General features: G+C 38.2%; 2 protein-coding genes across 4 annotated transcripts; both read left to right on the forward strand.

The window, feature by feature from the left end:
* The first annotated feature begins 4,433 nt into the window (after positions 1-4,433).
* On the forward strand, positions 4,434-5,890 carry LOC139150395 (histone H4). 3 transcript variants are annotated; one of them, XR_011556228.1, is made up of 3 exons: positions 4,434-4,448; positions 4,728-5,135; positions 5,474-5,890. XR_011556228.1 is itself a non-coding variant. In XM_070722739.1 (2 exons), exons 1-2 carry the CDS (start codon positions 4,956-4,958, stop codon positions 5,603-5,605), a joined length of 312 nt encoding a protein of 103 aa, XP_070578840.1. In that variant the 5' UTR covers positions 4,839-4,955; the 3' UTR covers positions 5,606-5,890. The 3 variants fall into 3 exon arrangements, 1 of the variants encoding a protein (XP_070578840.1); XR_011556229.1 differs by having other exon boundaries at positions 4,785-5,135; XM_070722739.1 differs by lacking the exon at positions 4,434-4,448 and having other exon boundaries at positions 4,839-5,135.
* A 3,491-nt stretch (positions 5,891-9,381) lies between these two features.
* LOC139150399 (uncharacterized) lies at positions 9,382-13,420 on the forward strand. Its single transcript, XM_070722744.1, has 2 exons — positions 9,382-10,422; positions 11,628-13,420. Exons 1-2 carry the CDS (start codon positions 10,082-10,084, stop codon positions 11,698-11,700), a joined length of 414 nt encoding a protein of 137 aa, XP_070578845.1. The 5' UTR covers positions 9,382-10,081; the 3' UTR covers positions 11,701-13,420.
* The last annotated feature ends 4,538 nt before the right edge of the window (positions 13,421-17,958 follow it).

Consider the following 17,958-nt stretch of genomic DNA (forward strand, 5'->3'; position numbering starts at 1 on the left):
AACAAGGAAATGTTTTAATACATTTAAACTGGCTCAACAATTCATAGATTTTGTAACCAGGATTATTGATCTGCAAGGGACTAATACTAATGCTTGCCTACTTTAAAATATCGGTGATACATCAACTTTACCTTGTCATCTGTGTAGTAGTGTTACAATGATCTGATTGCTATACTACTACACTGTTACAAACTAGACTACACTCTTGTATACAATTTTAACAAAAACAAAGAACTTTATGCGGATAAAGGCCACAACAGTGTTTTGAAAGATTTAAGAACAATAGTTGGTTCAGATAAAAGTAAAATTTGGCCAGTATTACTGAATAAACAAATGAAAAATGATTAAAGTACAAAAAATGTGTAACAATAGTAAAGTTTTATAATAAAATGAACAGATTGTTTGAATTGCCAGCAAACATGGCAGTTTACACTCTTTCAGAAGATTGTGGTCATCTGGGCAGGTGTTGTTATTGTTTGCTTGATGACCTGTCACTCTCCGTGCGGAAACCAGTTCCTGGTCATTCCAGATTCCAAGGATTATGTACTGTGGGAAGATGGTTTTCTTCATGTGGACTTTAGTTAGCTATGTAGCCTGCTGCTTCCATCATTTTGGCAGTAAGGTATTCCAGCACTGCTGTGAGGTAAACCGCAGTGAGCGCATTCACCTGGAATTTGGAAAACAGTATGTGAAGTGTCATTTTTCTGTTGAGGATTGTGATTGAACCATGGCAAAGTCATCAATGTACATACACAGCAATACTTTAATACATTTTTGATAAACTACTCACAGTAGTAAACTTGAACACTTTGTGAATTCCTGTTTATTGTGAACGATGAAAAGTTTGCTGAATTCCTGTTTATTGTGAACGATGAAAAGTCATTACATACAGAACAGAGATTGCCAAGGCAATACTGTGACCACGCATAACAGTGCAATGCTACAGCTATAGCAGCCTATATTTCTGAGGGTCTGCACTACAACAACTGTGTGAATTTGGCATAAATACTACAGTTGGGTATCTTTGTAGGTATACAATAAGGTTAGAAATATGTCATTTTTTATCATCAATATGCACAATCACAAATTTATGAAAAACAATTTCTTACACTTTTGTTATGACAAGTTATGCCTTATGGCCCCCTGGTGCATGCAAATCCTGACAGGTTATAACAATCAATCAATCAAATAATCTATATAGCATCAGTATCCCATTTATCCACAGTTCAGAGGTACTGAACAGTTGTGAAAGGATTGAAAAAAGCAGAATTTCAAATCACCTTTGCAAACATATGGTATTCATCTAGAGTGTTGTCTGCTAATTAATGTCCACCGTTGACAGTTTCAAAATCATTTTGATCAAAGACTGTGGGGAAGGCCAGACAAATGAAATATAAGGGAGCCATAATTATTTATGGCCTGGGGGGTCAGAGGAATGTGAGGGGGTCACTCAAAAAATTGAAAACTTCAGGGGGGTTGCTAAAAACGTGGAGAGGAAGAAGAGGAGTTACTCAATTTTCGGTGCAAAACAAATTGAAATACCTCTCAAATTACACCACTGCAAATCAATTTCTAAAAATTTTCAATGCAAGACGGGGACACTCCCCTCTCGTGCTTTCCCCCTTGGGGTATTCTAACAGTTTTACTTGTAAAAAACCAATGAAAACACCTCTCAGATTGCACCATTGCACACATCATGACTCAAATTTTTGACATGATCTAGGACAAAACTGAACTGTTGTGAATTCATCCTTTATTATGACAGAAACATATATTTAAATTGACTTCAAGCTTTTCGTTGGAAGCTGGCAGCTGGAGAAATGACACAAGAAGGTCACAGATTTTCCATTCCTGCATATTCTTTGGTCTTCAATCTATGGCAAACAGAACTTTTTTTTACAAATGTATTGTCATTGTTTGGTTGTTGAATATTGTGACCCAAACACTGACCATGGAACAATGTCATTAAAATACAGTGTTCAATGTCATTTTCAAACAATTTACGGAGTGCAAAATGTATTGAAACACCTCTCATCAATTTCTCGAAATTTTCGATGCGACGGGGAAACCCCTCTTGTGCTCTCCCCCTTCGGATGTTCTAACAGTTTTACATATTAAAAAGCAAATTAAAAACACCTCTTAGATTGCACCAGACTGCACCATTGCACAAATCAATTTCTTAACATTTTCCAAGCAAGTCAGGGGACAGCCCCTCTGACACTTCCCCTCAGCCTCTGGCGTGTTCTCCCCATGTACTTTCAAATTCTGCCCAGTCAGATATTCTAGTGAAAACCCTGTTATAATACCCATCCAAATGAAACAATGGTTGGATACTGGTTATAGCTTCAGCTTTTATATCTGTATTTTATTGTCACTTTGAATTTCATTTTGTTTGTTTCACCTTTTTCAACCGTCACGAGATAACCGATGATAATCTAGCAAGGTACATCGGGACTTGAAAGATCTTTGCTATTGCTGTATTTTTGTAAATTTTACAAATACATGTATTGGTATTTAACTCTGAGTGGGGGGGGGGGCAGTAAAAAATTTCTGAGTTAGAGAGGGGTTACTCGAAATTTCGGAGTTTCCGATGAAATTCGTCCGACCCCCCCCCCTCCCCCTTCACGCAGGCCGCAAATAATATCGGCTCCCTAGACTCGATAAGTTTTCCTTCTTACCTTTTCGAAGATACCTATGAAATCTTGATACTGGAAACAAGACATTTGCTCGTGAGCTTTTAGTCTTCCGGATTTGATATCTTTGTCCACGGTCCCTCTGGGACCGTGCCTTGTCTAGCCTGTTAACCACCTTTTCTTGTAATTTTTGTCTGTTTCATTTGACCTCCCCGTGTTGCATGAAAAATGACGTCCACGTTTTGAGCAAAAACCAATTAATAATCAATAGGAGAATAACGCCACCAAACCCCATTTATTTTTCCGAGGAGTAGTAAGGCTGCATTCACAAACATCGGGGGAGGGGGGGGGGAGCGGAAATCAAGATAAGTTCGCTGACTTTTTGAAATGCCTCTCCTAACAAGCTCAAAACACGTTCAGATGCCCCCTTCTGATTTGCTATAATTTTGAAATCCCCCTCAAAATAAAAATCGCCTGATTTTCTATTTTTTACGGTGTATGTGTGTGTGTCTTCCACTAAAGGAGGGCGCTGTTTTAACATCTTTTCTCTTTTATACAGGAAAATTTCACCTTATCTCATAAAGCAGAAAAAAACAGCGATCACAGAAAAAACTGTTTGGAAACAGGATGACTTCCCTCATCAGTCAGGAAAACTGAACATAATTGACACTATTCTATAAAAGGGACATTAGCTGTACCTTTTGGTCAATTTCCCAGCACCTCAAGTTCTGTGCATCAACTGCAGTTTCGTGTTCTACTCCTTACAGCATACCATAGAATAACAGATATTCTGCGTCACAAGCTACTTTGTATATGTACTTTGTAAAGACCGTAATCATTGTAATTGACGACAAGTAAATTCTATTCCTGAGTTGAATTCAATTTTAATTACTGTTTCTGTTGACACATAAAACAAAGAGGCTGGATCAGTTCCATGTGATCTTGGTTGATGTGAGAAAGTACCTGTCACTTTGTGTATCTTTCCTGAACAAAAAGTACACATGAGAGGTTGTTTTTTCCATACAATTTATTTTTGTGGTGGATAGAGGGACTGTGTCCACATCGATCAGAGACAGTTTCATTTCGAGTTCCCCCTTAAGTCCCTAAATCCCTTCAAATGGCTCCCCCATACACCCTTGATATTTTCAAATTCCCTCGTCAATTCCCCTCTCCGTAGGTGTTTGTGAATGCAGCTAAGCTTGAGAAATTCCTGAATATACTGGGAAGTTACACTACTGGTGATCTTTTCAGTGGAAAATCATTGCAGTGTCTAAATAAAGATATCAGCTGGCAAATCGTGAACTGAAGGCACCTGTTTTTTCCATATCTGGAAAAGATCGCAGAGCGGGTTCCCGTGGTCGGTCAGATCAAATGTAAAGTTGAGGGATGAAACGACGCAATATCGAAATGAAAAGAATATTCGGATAACAGTGTAAAAGAAACTTTTACACCCGTTTGTCAGTAAAGATATTCATTCGATTTGCGTCCTCGAGCAATTTCGATAACATAGCCACCCGATCATGAGAGACAAAAAAGACAATTTACAAATCCTATGGCTGACCAACCTATGCAAGACTGGACTATCCATCATACCCACATTGTCACTGCCCTCTCTTTTTATAGGTGACCCGCAGTGTGCCAAAATACACAATACAGTTGGTTGTGGAATGTATGCACCTGTTAAACAAATTCGTAAATAAGACTTAAAACACAGACGAATCGTCTGGTAATAAACAAAGAGAAATTTAGTATGAAGAAAACAATGCAAGAAAACAGTGGCCAGTCCCGGTATCTTACAGGGCCAACCCGACGTCGGTAAGATTGAAAACCCCTGTTTGCCCTGTCCCTCGTCCTCGCCGTTGTGAAACCCCGGCGAACCTCTTTTTGTAAAATCATTGTTTGCTGCTCTGAAAAAAAAACCCAAAAAAAACAACATCCGTAAATCATTATGAAGTTCACCTACAAGTTACTAAGGGCGGGTACCGTCTCTGAAATTCGGAAATTGAAACCTGAGTTTCTGCCATTGACGCTGGCCAGGTTGTGTCAAATGATATGCAAAGAATGTGCATGATTAAAATGTTATCGTTGTTACAGAAATATATCAGTAAATCAATTCGTCGCACAAGGAAAAAATGTGTTCATTTCAAGAAGCCTTTTTTTCTATTGGTGGACGTTTGTGTCGGATGTCTATATAAATGTGGTGTTCGAGACTCTTCCACGCGGAGCACGACTTGACGTCCAATAGAACAGATCAGAAGAAGTTTACCCGTCTGCGGCTTCACTTTTACCACCCTTATTTCGAAGCAAGGAAAATCTGACATTATGAGCGGACGTGGAAAAGGAGGAAAAGGACTCGGAAAGGGAGGCGCCAAGCGTCATCGTAAAGTGCTCCGTGACAACATTCAGGGAATCACAAAACCAGCAATTCGTCGTCTTGCCCGCCGTGGTGGTGTCAAACGAATTTCAGGACTGATCTATGAGGAAACTCGTGGTGTGCTCAAGGTAAAATCACCTCACCAAAATTTGATTCAAACTGATAACGCAATGTCACCCATGTCATTTAGGACGGTTTTTTATCATTTTGTCGTATCCTGTAAATTTCAGCTCGATGAAATCTCATTCACCATTCCGGTCGCTCATACAAGGTTTCAGATATTTCCACTTCGGTGATTTGAACATGTGCCACAGCAAGCATTCTCGTTTCGCATTCCTCTGAGGGCGAAGAACGGAAACTTCTTCGAAACAAACTGGCATTACTCTTCCACAGAATCCATAACCTGTGAAACGTCTCGTCGCCTTCGTCTCTGAACTACAGAATACTTTTCTCTATTGAATTGCAGGTATTCTTGGAGAATGTAATTCGTGATGCAGTCACCTACACGGAACACGCTAAACGGAAAACCGTCACCGCCATGGACGTTGTCTACGCTTTGAAACGCCAGGGACGCACTCTATACGGCTTCGGAGGTTAGCTTCCTACACTCCAGAAAATGCGTGCAGCTTGCAAAGAATACTTGTACCTGTTCCGACCCTTCGATACGAAGTTTAAAGCAACGAGAACGCTAGAATCCCTCCAGAAGAGACCATTGTTGATTTTGCTTTCTTGAAACTTATGAATGATACATTTTGAATTTCCCTGTTAGCCTGAGTACGCAGCCTCCAACATATTTTACTTGTACACGTTCCATTTGTTGTATGTCAGTGTGTTTTTTTATGTAAATATATTTTCGTAATAAAAGTGAGGAAGATTACCTAAATCTTGCGTTAGACTCTTTGCTTCTATGTTGATTACAAATGGCCTTAAGATACGAATTTCCAGAAATCCAAGACTTTGATTTCACATTCTGTGATGCGATCCACACGTTTGTATATTTCGAAAATTTAAGTCACTTGTGAAAAAAGTTTAAATTAGATTTCACAAATCTTAAGTTTTTTTTAACGTCGCTTCAGATATTGTTTTGGCGGTAGTGCCGGCCGTTTATCTGCTTCAAATTCTGTATTTTCTGAGTACAGGCCACTTTTGACCATGGGGACTGTTTTCCATGTTAGATTTTCACGGCGAGCACCGTTCAAGTTTCCCCGCCTAATTTTGTGATGTTTCTATCACGAATAATGAATTTGAAATCTACTAGGTGCAAAATATAATGCAAATAGAAAGCCTGGGCGAGTAGATGAAAGCCAATCGAGATGACCAAGGGAAGTCACGTGATGAAAGTAGCACCTGGACATTGTTAAAATCTTGACTATGGTCATTCACTGAGAAAAATCCTCCCAACCCCTGGAACTACTAAGTGAATACTCCCTGTTGGCTGATTTTGGGACTTTTCCAGGACGATTGTATAATGTAACTCCTGCAACGTGCTACATTTCTATTTTTGTCTCATGTCATATCAGAATCGGCTAAAAATAGAACAAGAAAAGTGATTTCAAATGAGATCAAACACCGAGGCGGAAATACAAAATGTGGGTCAAACCACAGACCAAAGCATGTCGTGATGTTTGCTGCTTAAATCCGGCTCGTTGCTGCAGACTGTTCTAATATGTAATAACCGACCAGTTCCAGGTCTTGGTCACATTTTCCATTACTTTAGTGCTTAATTAATCAGTCTTTTTGCAGGAAGTCCACTGATACTTTTGGAAATTAAATTTTTTGTCTTGTACAATTGGGAAACATTTTTATGATGGTCATTTGATATGATACATGGGTCGCCCTGCATTGACTCCAGCTGGAGCTCGAGGAATGAATACATTTCCTGCATGACGTAGAAGTGGGAATGAAATCTAGCATATACTTTAATGCCCTTGAATGCGACTCGCCCCCAACGCGTGATGTGCACAGGAAGTCAATTCAACAACGATAAAGGAAAGTTTGACTTTCATGCCATGTTTGGGTTTCAGTTTGTTATTTTGAAAAGTTCTGGTAATTCAACGAAAGGTTTGATGATACTTGCTAATTTTACATCAAATAATACCATGGATAAATTATCCGTCGTGTCGCGGGAAACGGAAATGAAAATGATGGGTACCACCGGCAAGGAAAAGAATTTTCATGAATATTATCAACCAATGAAAGTATGTTATTTTGTAGACCTGATCGGCCATGCAAAAGTGGTTCTCGCACAGCTGCTCCGAAGGCCTGTAACCTCCGTAAGATCAACCATAATTGTAATAAAGTGCACCTATTAATGTAATATCGCAGAAAATGCAAAACTATTTCATGATTACATAGAACTCGCTGTTCTACGTCATTGCACGCCCCAATAGAGATCGCAGGATAACGACATTCCAATTGTTTTACAATGAATACCGATTTACTAATACAAATTTCAATATCCAACACCCTGGCCGATGATCCACTTACTCGTCGCCAAAAGTTTCTTCTTCAACCGTCCACGGCACTGCTCATGAAATCGTGATCTATCATTCCTGTACTTGAAAGAGATTAGTGTGTTTCCCGCTTATAGGTTTAAATCTTAAATGCCACTAATTATGAGCATTTCGGTCAAGAAATACTAAAATAAGCTAATTTTATAAGACAGTTAGTTTAAAGACAGTTCCGGACATCCCATCGAAACGCAAGGCACGGTGGCCAACGCGGAGACGAGATTGCTTAAGTCTTATTGTAGCAGAGTGAGCCGGGGGGATTAATTTTTAGAGGCTTGAAATGAAAGGAAATCTCTCCTTAAATTTAGCGGGGATCAAGGACCAAAGGGTTAATATGTCACCTATTGAGTGCCACCACTATGATTCTACTATGGACAATCTTGCAGCCTTCGATCAGACACTTTTATCTATATGAATGGCTGTCACGAAAACGATATCCACGATATCAATAATCTATGTGAAAGACATTACTGTAACTTTAAGAAAGAATTCCAAGATATCTATTTTGTATCAAGAATCACAACTATACATCAATTTTTTATTTCTGCCAAAATTTATTGAACGTTGAACATATTGAACAAAAGTTACACATGTACGTAACTCGATCTGATAAAGCTCTTTCTCTTCCCATCCATCGACGTATTACTTTATTTATTAATAATAGCGAAGAATTCTTAAATGTCCACTATACTCGATCGGTCGTTTGTAATATATAGCCCTAAGAAACCAAAATTATTGGCCAATCAGAAGTTCAAACTTCTGATGATTTAAAGTGAAATAAAAAAGTTTATGTTCCCGTGGACAAATGGAGAGCAATCACATACAATGTCATTACGAGCGATGATCAGACCATAGCAGTATGACGTCACATCAAGAATCGTTTAAATCAGTTCCCAGTTTATTTACATACATTTCATAACATTTTGGCAATTGCTTGTGATGGGCCAGAATCCATGTTGTGTGATCATGCACTGACTTCCTTCCGTGTTTGTAAATAAACCTTGTGCGGTGTCATTCTCATACAAGAACCTGGTATTCCCCTTGAGATTACGGTTAGCCAACAATACTACAGTGTAGTGTATAAAAATGCCCAAAAATCGAAATTGGGACAAACACAAGAGCCCATCGATCGGCGAACTTGAAGTCATCTGCACAATTTGCTATCGCCTGCAGGACCCACATAAAATATTGAGCAGAACACACGCTTCAACCATGAGGATTAGAACTATCATACACATGGTAAGTTTTTCCTGGAACGTTTCTGCATACTCTTTCCGCGAATTGTGCTGCGCAGATGATCTCACAACTCAGCTTTAATATTGTTCGCACTTCAATACGCGAAGACGAAGCTGAACATCTTAATACGTGGAGGGATGTATCAGCGATGAGCCATACATAACCAATGTTGTCAAGCTACGGATTCGTTTTTCTCAATGTTTTTAGAGTGCTTGCAATAGTTTAAATAGAAAATAATCAGGAATGAAGGATGAGTGATATGAGATGAACCATTCAAAAACTATATCACATTCCCAGTCAACTGACGTTAAAAAGGGAATGGTTTACTTTATGACTCTTAATACCTCCAGTTGATTAGACACAATTTATGAAGACTCTCAAATTCTTACACAAGCACTGATTGAAAACAACATTCCGTGGTTGTTTTATATTTTCATTCACAAGCTCATCTTATAATATCTGTCATTTCGATGTGTCCACGGTCCTTACAAAGTCGAAAAACTTCAAAAAGCAATGTAAACATTTACACGTTAAGGGTTATGTCCCAATGTGGAGAACGGTTGTTAACCGTGAGGTAGTCACATGAGGATCTCCAGGACGACAGCCTGCACTATTAGCAGCAATGTAGTTCTCATTGAGTCACATGACAGGGAAACGTTTTAGTCTTCCATGCAGTCAATGTCTGACCTTTTATGTTTTGTTCAAATGGCAAAGAGAAACTTAGGAAAATTATCAATGCCTCGTGCATATCTTGTTGTCACGAAGACTGACCGAAAGTCGAGCAGAGCGGTACAATTTCCAGGACATGTATACATGTATTGATATTCTCTCTCTCTCTCTCTCTCTCTCTCTCTCTCTCTCTCTCTCTCTCTCTCTCTCTCTCTCATATTCAGCTTCTGGTGGTAATTGCACACTTGACACCTCAAGCAACATCTTCACCGATATCGCTGTCGACTTTAAATTCGGCGGCAACGTTAGATGTCACTGATTCTTCCGAAAACCCGGTCGCTAATAGAAGCCAGTACATTACGCCAAGTAGGGAAAGTGTGCACAGTCAGGGAGGTGACATCGTAGGTTCACGTAAGTTGTCGGCCATTCTGCAGAACAGTCCGTTGGCGTCAACGGGTGATATCGCTACGGACGAAGCCGAATCTGCTCTTGACATAGTTACCAATCATGTCAATGGAGAGGGGAGAGAAGGAGCGAATGAGGATGCTGTTATTAGCAACGATCTCCAAGACGATGGCGTCGTAAAAAGAACCAGCCACTCTCAGCCTCCCTCGCACGGACCCGAACAAAGTTGCCATTATACAGCGCCGTCGTTCTTTATGACGAAAATGATAGGCGATGTAAAAACCAGGATGCCCGACTCTACCATAGGGGGACCTTGCTTGTCGTTCCCGGACCAGCCGTACGAATGCCCGGAAAAACTCCCTTTTCGCGATGATGGACAGCATATGTTTTCAACTTGCCCATGGAAATACATCAACAACTACGACCCGGCTCGGGAGCCCATGCTTATCAAGAATGTCACCTGTCTATGTGAAACTTGTCGATCGATAGAAGTCAGTGAAGACGGAGATTTCATCGAGGAGGATACGATGCAGTCAACTTGTGCTGCTATCCATTACGACATGCCAGTGTTGAGATGGAGTGATTACACTAGAAGGTAAGATACAAAATTCTTTGAAAGATAAGTCACGTAAAAACTTTCAGTGAGTGAACAAAATTCAAGTGTTTGTGGGACATTCCAGGTTCCAAGCCATAAAAAAAAATCAATTCACAAAAAGGTTGGAATATCTAGCGGATGTGTATTCTTGTCCGTTTTGTCAATTTTGTGTTATCAGCAGACACATAAATGGGCAACGGAAAGACATCGAGGCATGGGAATAGAGATTACATAAAAAAAGCAACTCTCAACAAACCACAGTCGCTTGTAGTTCGATACACGGCGAAGGCCGCTGTGGTATTTTAGAATTGTCTAATGCATGCTACAGTAGACACATATCGCCTTGCATCGAACCACCAGCGACTGTGGAACAAACCTCACAAATTGAGCATGCTTTCACCAACAGTTACTTACATCCTCGTGTAAGCGTAAACGTTCCTTTTATGATTCTATTGACGGAAGTTGACTTCATACATTTACTTCTTGTTTAAAGAAGAATGATTTTGAAAATATGCTGTAATTCGTAATTCTACCAATGTGCGACAGCTATAGTCAAACTGTGGCTCTGCTTTCTCACAGTAGCAATGAGTAGTTTTCTGTACATCATAAGCTTTAAAATCTTTTGACAGTTTTGAAGCGCTATTATAATTATTAACGAACTTCGTCTATCATGGAAACGAAGTATATGATTGTCATTTGCAGATAAACCCAAACATTCCGAGTAAGAAAGGCATGTAAAAACTACATACTACAGCCCATTGACTATGCACCCTCGAGGCATGGAGACCTTGTGCTCTCCTGACGTCAGGCAAATTATCACCAACCCTCCAACCCTCGGCACATAATCTCTTGTTCAGTTTCTCTCTCTCTCCATATATATCTATATCTATATCTATCTATCTATCTATCTATCTATCTATCTATCTATCTATCTATCTATCTATCTATCTATCTATCTATCTATCTATCTATCTATCTATCTATATATATATATATATATATATATATATATATATATATATATATATATATATATATATATATATATATATATATATATATATATATATATATATATATATATATATATATATATATATATATATGAGACAGTGTAATGCTGCCCGACATTTGTTGTATAAGATTACGGACTTAATTTCACTTGCTGCACATATGAATTTCTCTTTTTTTCTATTCCTTTTCAGTGGGCCTGGTACACCGGGAACTGAACGCATAAACGTTGCATGTACGTGTCTGGGTACAGATTATAGAACATAGTCTGCTGTCAACTATAACAAATCATCAACGGTGATCATTCGAGATACAACATACCGTACTTCCTCTGGTAGTTAAAGTTTTTAGGTATACTATACCTTGGATGCATTCTACCATTTACATGTAACTTAATATTTATTATTATTCATTTCATTGAATATTTATTATATCTTCACAATGATATTTTCATAAATTATAGTAGTTGCGCCAGAAGTGTAAATTAAACTGCTTGAACGATCAAGAAATCATATATCCTGAATGCGGGGACGACAACAGATTCGAAATCACAGTATTATCGCAATGTGTCGTAAAAAATTCCTCGTTCTTGCTTTATTTTATTTCTTGCATTGGCGACAAGACGAGTACAGAAATGCAAATAGCCTAGGCCTCATAATGAAAAAAAAACAAGCCTATTCTTTCATCAGCAATTGAAGGTGAAGGGTCTATAGCTTAAGGATTAGCAACAGCAAACCGTATTTTTTCGATAACATTTAGGTTTTAGTCTTTCGATTTAGTTACACTTTTGCATGAAGTCAGCGACGCTGCGTAAGTTTTGTGGCTGGATTGGTTTAAAACCAACTCGATTTGTGATGACATATTGCCATCAATACCTTCGATCGAGCAAAGTTCCGGTGCAATAGACAGAATACACGTGTACCCTCGTTGAGGGATGACATTACTATGTAATCTCTATGAGAAAATCTATGTTTCAGAAATACTGATGATCAATTCATTTTTACCTTTGTATGATTGACATACATGAATTTGATCCATTTCCATGGCAACCGTGTTTTTATGTAGGTTTTAGGCATTATTTACATCTGATATGCATGTTAACTTGCAGATAACATCGCAACTATTTTGAGATGATTTCATTGTGATAATGATGCAAGATATTCACACATTTCTTTTTCCACAGTCTTTTCCCTAATATCTTGGGGTTTTTTTTTCAAATTTAATTCATAAGAAAGGGTTAGTTAACTTTAGTTTTACACCTTTCTCTGCCAAAATAATCTTAAAACGATTCCAATATTTTTCAACCAGAATAGTTATTCGAAGTTTGGTCCAAGCGTCTTTATTGATATGGTTTTAGGTAAGCTTAGAAAAAAATGGTGATATTTTGAAATTAATTTATAGATGATTGGTAATTCATAATGAAAAGGACTATTAAAAAAGTGCAATGTTACGATTGACATCAGTACGGGGTAATGACATCAGTGCGGGGTAATGACATCAGTACGGGGTAATGACATCAGTGCGGGGTAATGACATCAGTGCGGGGTAATGACATCAGTGCGGGGTAATGACATCAGTGCGGGGTAATGACATCAGTGCGGGGTAATGACATCAGTGCGGGGTAATGACATCAGTGCGGGGTAATGACATCAGTGCGGGTAATGACATCAGTGCGTGGTAATGACATCAGTGCGGGGTAATGACATCAGTGCGGGGTAATGACATCAGTGCGGGGTAATGATTCGTTGTACAGTATTTAGTAAAAGGATCTACTCGATCCCGTCTGGATCATTGGATAATAATTTGTTGAACGATTTAAATTTAGCCGGATAAATATATGATATATTTATTTATCAACATATCTTGATGTAATCCAATCAGTATTTTTTTACTTTACCGTACATATAGATATTTATTGCAGAAAATGCGCATTTGTGTAAGAAACATAAAAAACGACCAATAAAATTCTGTCTTGAGCTGATATCTCATCTCTGTCTCTGTTTCACTCTGGTCTTTGTGCAAGTTAAAAAGAGTGATGATGATGATAGATTGTGTTGTTAAAAATATCACAAAGGTACTTCTTTCATGTTTTAATTGGCTCCTATCATTTAATCAGTAAGTTTTCAGATCATGCACAGATAATTTCTCAATCAAACTTCTACCTCTACAATCTAATATTTTTTTCACAGTGTTTTCGGTTATCTTCATGATACACAGACCCTATCATATTTTTTTTTATTTGTCGGTCATTATATCATAATTTCATATTCGTCATATGTCTAGTAATGACGCAGATGTGCTGCCACATCAATGACGTCATCACACTTGCCTATTGACTTATCAGTCTATCATGTATGATAGCATGATACTGTAAAAGAATTTATCCATTTCCTTTAAAATATCGTTTTGAAATACACAACTTGACTTCTATAAACGACGGAAAAAGGTCACACGCGAATAATGAAATAAAATAAATAAAATGAAAGTACGAGACGATCACTGCAGCTACCTAAAACTTTTGAGCATATTAACAAATTGTGTTTCATTTCCATAAATCATCTAGGCATCTTTGTAAGATGTCGATGACCGAACAGTCATTAAACTATCGAAAGTACATGCTCTCTTTATAAAGAAATAGTCTCGGAACTGCGGCTATGCGAGTTTCTTATTTACAAATAATGTATTTCGTGTACGATATCTAGATGCACCTCATCATCATAGCTGCAGGCAATATGTAAATTATACGATGTAGATTATGATATACATCTTTTAACTTTTCAATCACCATCGTACTTTGGATACAGTGTTTGCATTGTTCGTATGGGTCCCAAACGACCTTTGAGCGCAGTTCTGACGACTGTATCCCTTTAATTTGTCCAGAAACAGGTATATTAGAGATTTCAGGGAAACAATCTTTCCAGGTATATTTGTGTGCCTTGGCCAATGGAAATTTGATGAAAAAAATAACGACCAGTTGGCAAACTGTCGTGCTTTTTCATTCCACAAAGTCAGCGAGACCTGTAGAAAATGTCGATAAAGGAAATTTAGTTTTTTTTGAAGTAACTCTTCTCCTTGAAGGATATCGTTTGTATCTGTGTGCGATGTGTCCTGGTGCTTTTCATGGCATAAGGTTGGATCCTATATGCGCGAAGGGGGAATGAGATGTGTTGGGTGTACCATCGCTCGCCTTTGCCAAATATTTTACTAAAAGACCCAAAATTGAAAACACAAGGAGAGTAACAATATTAACGATGGCCGCCTACTTATGTAAGTGATATCTGAACAATTAGAAAAGAAAAACATCAACGCGTCGACGCATTCTCAAACGCTGGTAAGGAAATTGTCTGTAGAGGAAATTGCAAAATGATGAAACACAAGTTTTAACATTTGACAACGTGGCAAACATGATACTAGTTTTATCTAATTGGTTCAAATGACCCTTGTGCTCCGTGGCTCGAATACCTAAGCTTACTCAAAAATAATTAAGCGAGAGAAATTTAGAATAGGCAGTTCTTTTAGTAGCGAATGTAAACTTATTGGATCCTTCTCTCTGTCTCTGTCTCTGTCTCTCTCTATCTCTGTCTCTCTGTCTGTGTCTCTGTCTCTGTCCCTCTGTCTGGCTGTCTGTCTGGCTGTATGTCTGTCTGTCTGGCTGGCTGGCTGTCTGTCTGTCTGTCTGTCTGTCTGTCTGTCTGTCTCTCTCTCTCTCTCTCTCTCTCTCTCTCTCTCTCTCTCTCTCTCTCTCTCTCTCTCTCTCTCTCTCTCTCTCTCTCTCTCTCTCTCTCTCTCTCTCTCTCTCTGTTTAGTTTGTGACGGTTATCGTGTAAAATGTGAGGAACATCTTAAAGGTTGCGTTGCTTTCGATGAAATATGTCAACCCGGTCAATATTACAACTGTTACTGCAACATGGGAAGCATTGTCGAAGGTATAAATAACATAAGTTTCAAATCACATGTGTTTGTTTCATATCTCTGTACTTGGCATATTTGAAATATACCTTCATTTCGTTGTACATTTCTATCGAGTGGTTTCCTTTGTAGTTCATGTACATCGTTAGTTTCTGTTTTCATTGACGTAATGTAACAGGCGTTTAACTTCTTTTGTATCAAGCTTCCCCAGGACTGTGAAGTTATGCCCTTTGTCCCTTCGCTCGTTGTTTTTTGTATGCAAGGATACGTGTCTTCATCTAGCCAGCTTTCTAGGACTGATGTCTCTGTTACTTTTAAAACTTTGCTTTGTTACTTGAAAAATCACTCCAAGCTTTTCTTTATTTAAAGGGACAACAACAGTAACGATAGGTAGTATTTTCATTATTTATGTTCTATAAAACATACACATGCCTACTCTAAAAATTACATGTATGCTAAAAGGAAACACACAAAATATTGTTTTAAATTGTTGCAGTGACCGTAATGCTAGGACAAAGACTTTGAAATCATAAAATTAAAGCCACAAAATAGTCCGTTTCATTGACAGGACTTGGAAAACCATGGAAACTACAGTAAACGATAATTTTATGCTAATCAGACACGGGAAAAATTGACTGAACGAGTTAAAGGAGAGTGACTTATCGGATATCATGGATACAGCAGCGATATTGACTTGACTTCATAAGTTTTTTAACAGACTTTAAATGGCTATTAAATCTTTGATTTGTTAATTCGAGAAAAAAATCTGTCCTCTTTACCATGATCGAGTGGAGAGTAAGCTGTCATGAAATGTTACTTATAAATTCAACCCTGTTTCGACAACGTCATTATTGATCTGAACAATAACTAGTGCATGTTATGACCAAATATGTGGATATCCCAACATGATACACTACAGTGGAACATGAAGGATTGTTGAAAAAGTATTGATCGTAGGTTGTAAAATTACGTGGTTTTCTATATTTCTTAAAATCTTTCAAGTTTTCTTGTATGGTTTGAAGTTTAGGGTAAGTTTCAACGCGCCACAGAAGAAAGGCGAAGTGAAGGCGAAGTGAGGTGCTAGCATAGTGAGAAAGTAGGTTACCCTAACATGTGACGTCATTAAGTGCTATAAGCAAATAACGGGAGTTCCCCAGACATCCATCTTTATTGATTCTTTTGGTGATTTCGAAACCGGAATCCATAATTTCCCCATCGTGAGGAGACAAACTGAAACATGATATTAACTGGAATCGAGTTGACGATTGTATATGTGTACTCTTATTCCTGTTGAAGCTATATCCCTATCAGACGCTATGTTCCCTCCAACACTATCAAATTAGACGTGATTCATTGTAATTCTTGGAAAGAGCAGCCTGGAATCATTGACAGGATTTTGACCTTTCAAATGGAAATGTCCAAATATTTCTTGTACTTGCTCATTGAGCTCAATTACAGCTTACGGAAAACGAAGTGGTCCAGTTTACAGCTTGCTGTCTATTTTTGAGTTTTCTTATAAAACACAAAACAATCTATGTTTCCGATGTTCTGAAACATCCATCCAAGTGAATTTTGGCCGAATCTATAAAATATGATCAGATTATACTCTGATAGTACTGAACTATTTAAGGTGCAGATACTCTTTTTAAGAACATTATAGGATAAATCAATTTTTCCTTGTTGTCTGATTGACACGGTCGCCTTTGTCGCAAGCCAAGCGGAGTTATTCAAGACATGTTGTTCAATGAAACCAGATTCTGATTCAGACTATTCTTGTGATTCGATGTTCCGCAAAACCCGGAAAATCGTAACACAATCAGCGAGAAGACTAATTGGTGTATGAAAAAAGACTTTTCTATCAACATCCGATGAAGCCCGTTGGACTTGTCCATTCACACCAATGTAATTTGCCTTGCTGTTGGAAAAAATACGGGACGATAGCTGTGACTGCAAATATTTTCACAATTTTTTTCTAGCCAATGAGCACATTTCTCTTCTTTCCCCTAAATATGCAGAAGTAAGGGGATTTTGCCGTAGAAGTATAGAGCAAACGATATATTGCGTATACGGTAAGCAATTTCATCGTTGTCGAATATAAGAACTTGGAATTCAGTGGTCTAGGGTCACATTGGACATTACGCATACACAAGCTGTGTTATCAAGAGAACCAGCAGGCATTTCAACATGATTTCATTGGTAGAACAATATATCTTAAAAAACAGACCAAAATTGATAGAAAATGTTTCGAAAACCAGTTACACCAGCAACATGTCAGGATCGTTGACAGCCGATTGTGTTAATTGCAGCCTTTTTCGGAAATATCTAATATCATGAAGTCGGTCCAGTATGTTTATTCATTTTACCACAAAGTTCTTTCTCCTTTTACATGAAAAATTTTAGCAAACACTCTTTCACCTCAGATGTTATGCAGTAAGAAAACGATAGGAAAATGCCAATGGATGGCTCGCCCACATATATCAGTAACTGATATAATTTCAGTCTGTTTGTAATGAATGCATTTATACATAAAAATTGCTCTCTTTACGCAAATTACATGTCGCCTCCTCTCTATTTTAAAATTCACGATTGACTCGGATGACTCGCGTTTTGCAGCCC

Source organism: Ptychodera flava, chromosome 14 (assembly GCF_041260155.1).
Source record: "Ptychodera flava strain L36383 chromosome 14, AS_Pfla_20210202, whole genome shotgun sequence".
NCBI classification, from domain to species: Eukaryota; Metazoa; Hemichordata; class Enteropneusta; family Ptychoderidae; genus Ptychodera; species Ptychodera flava.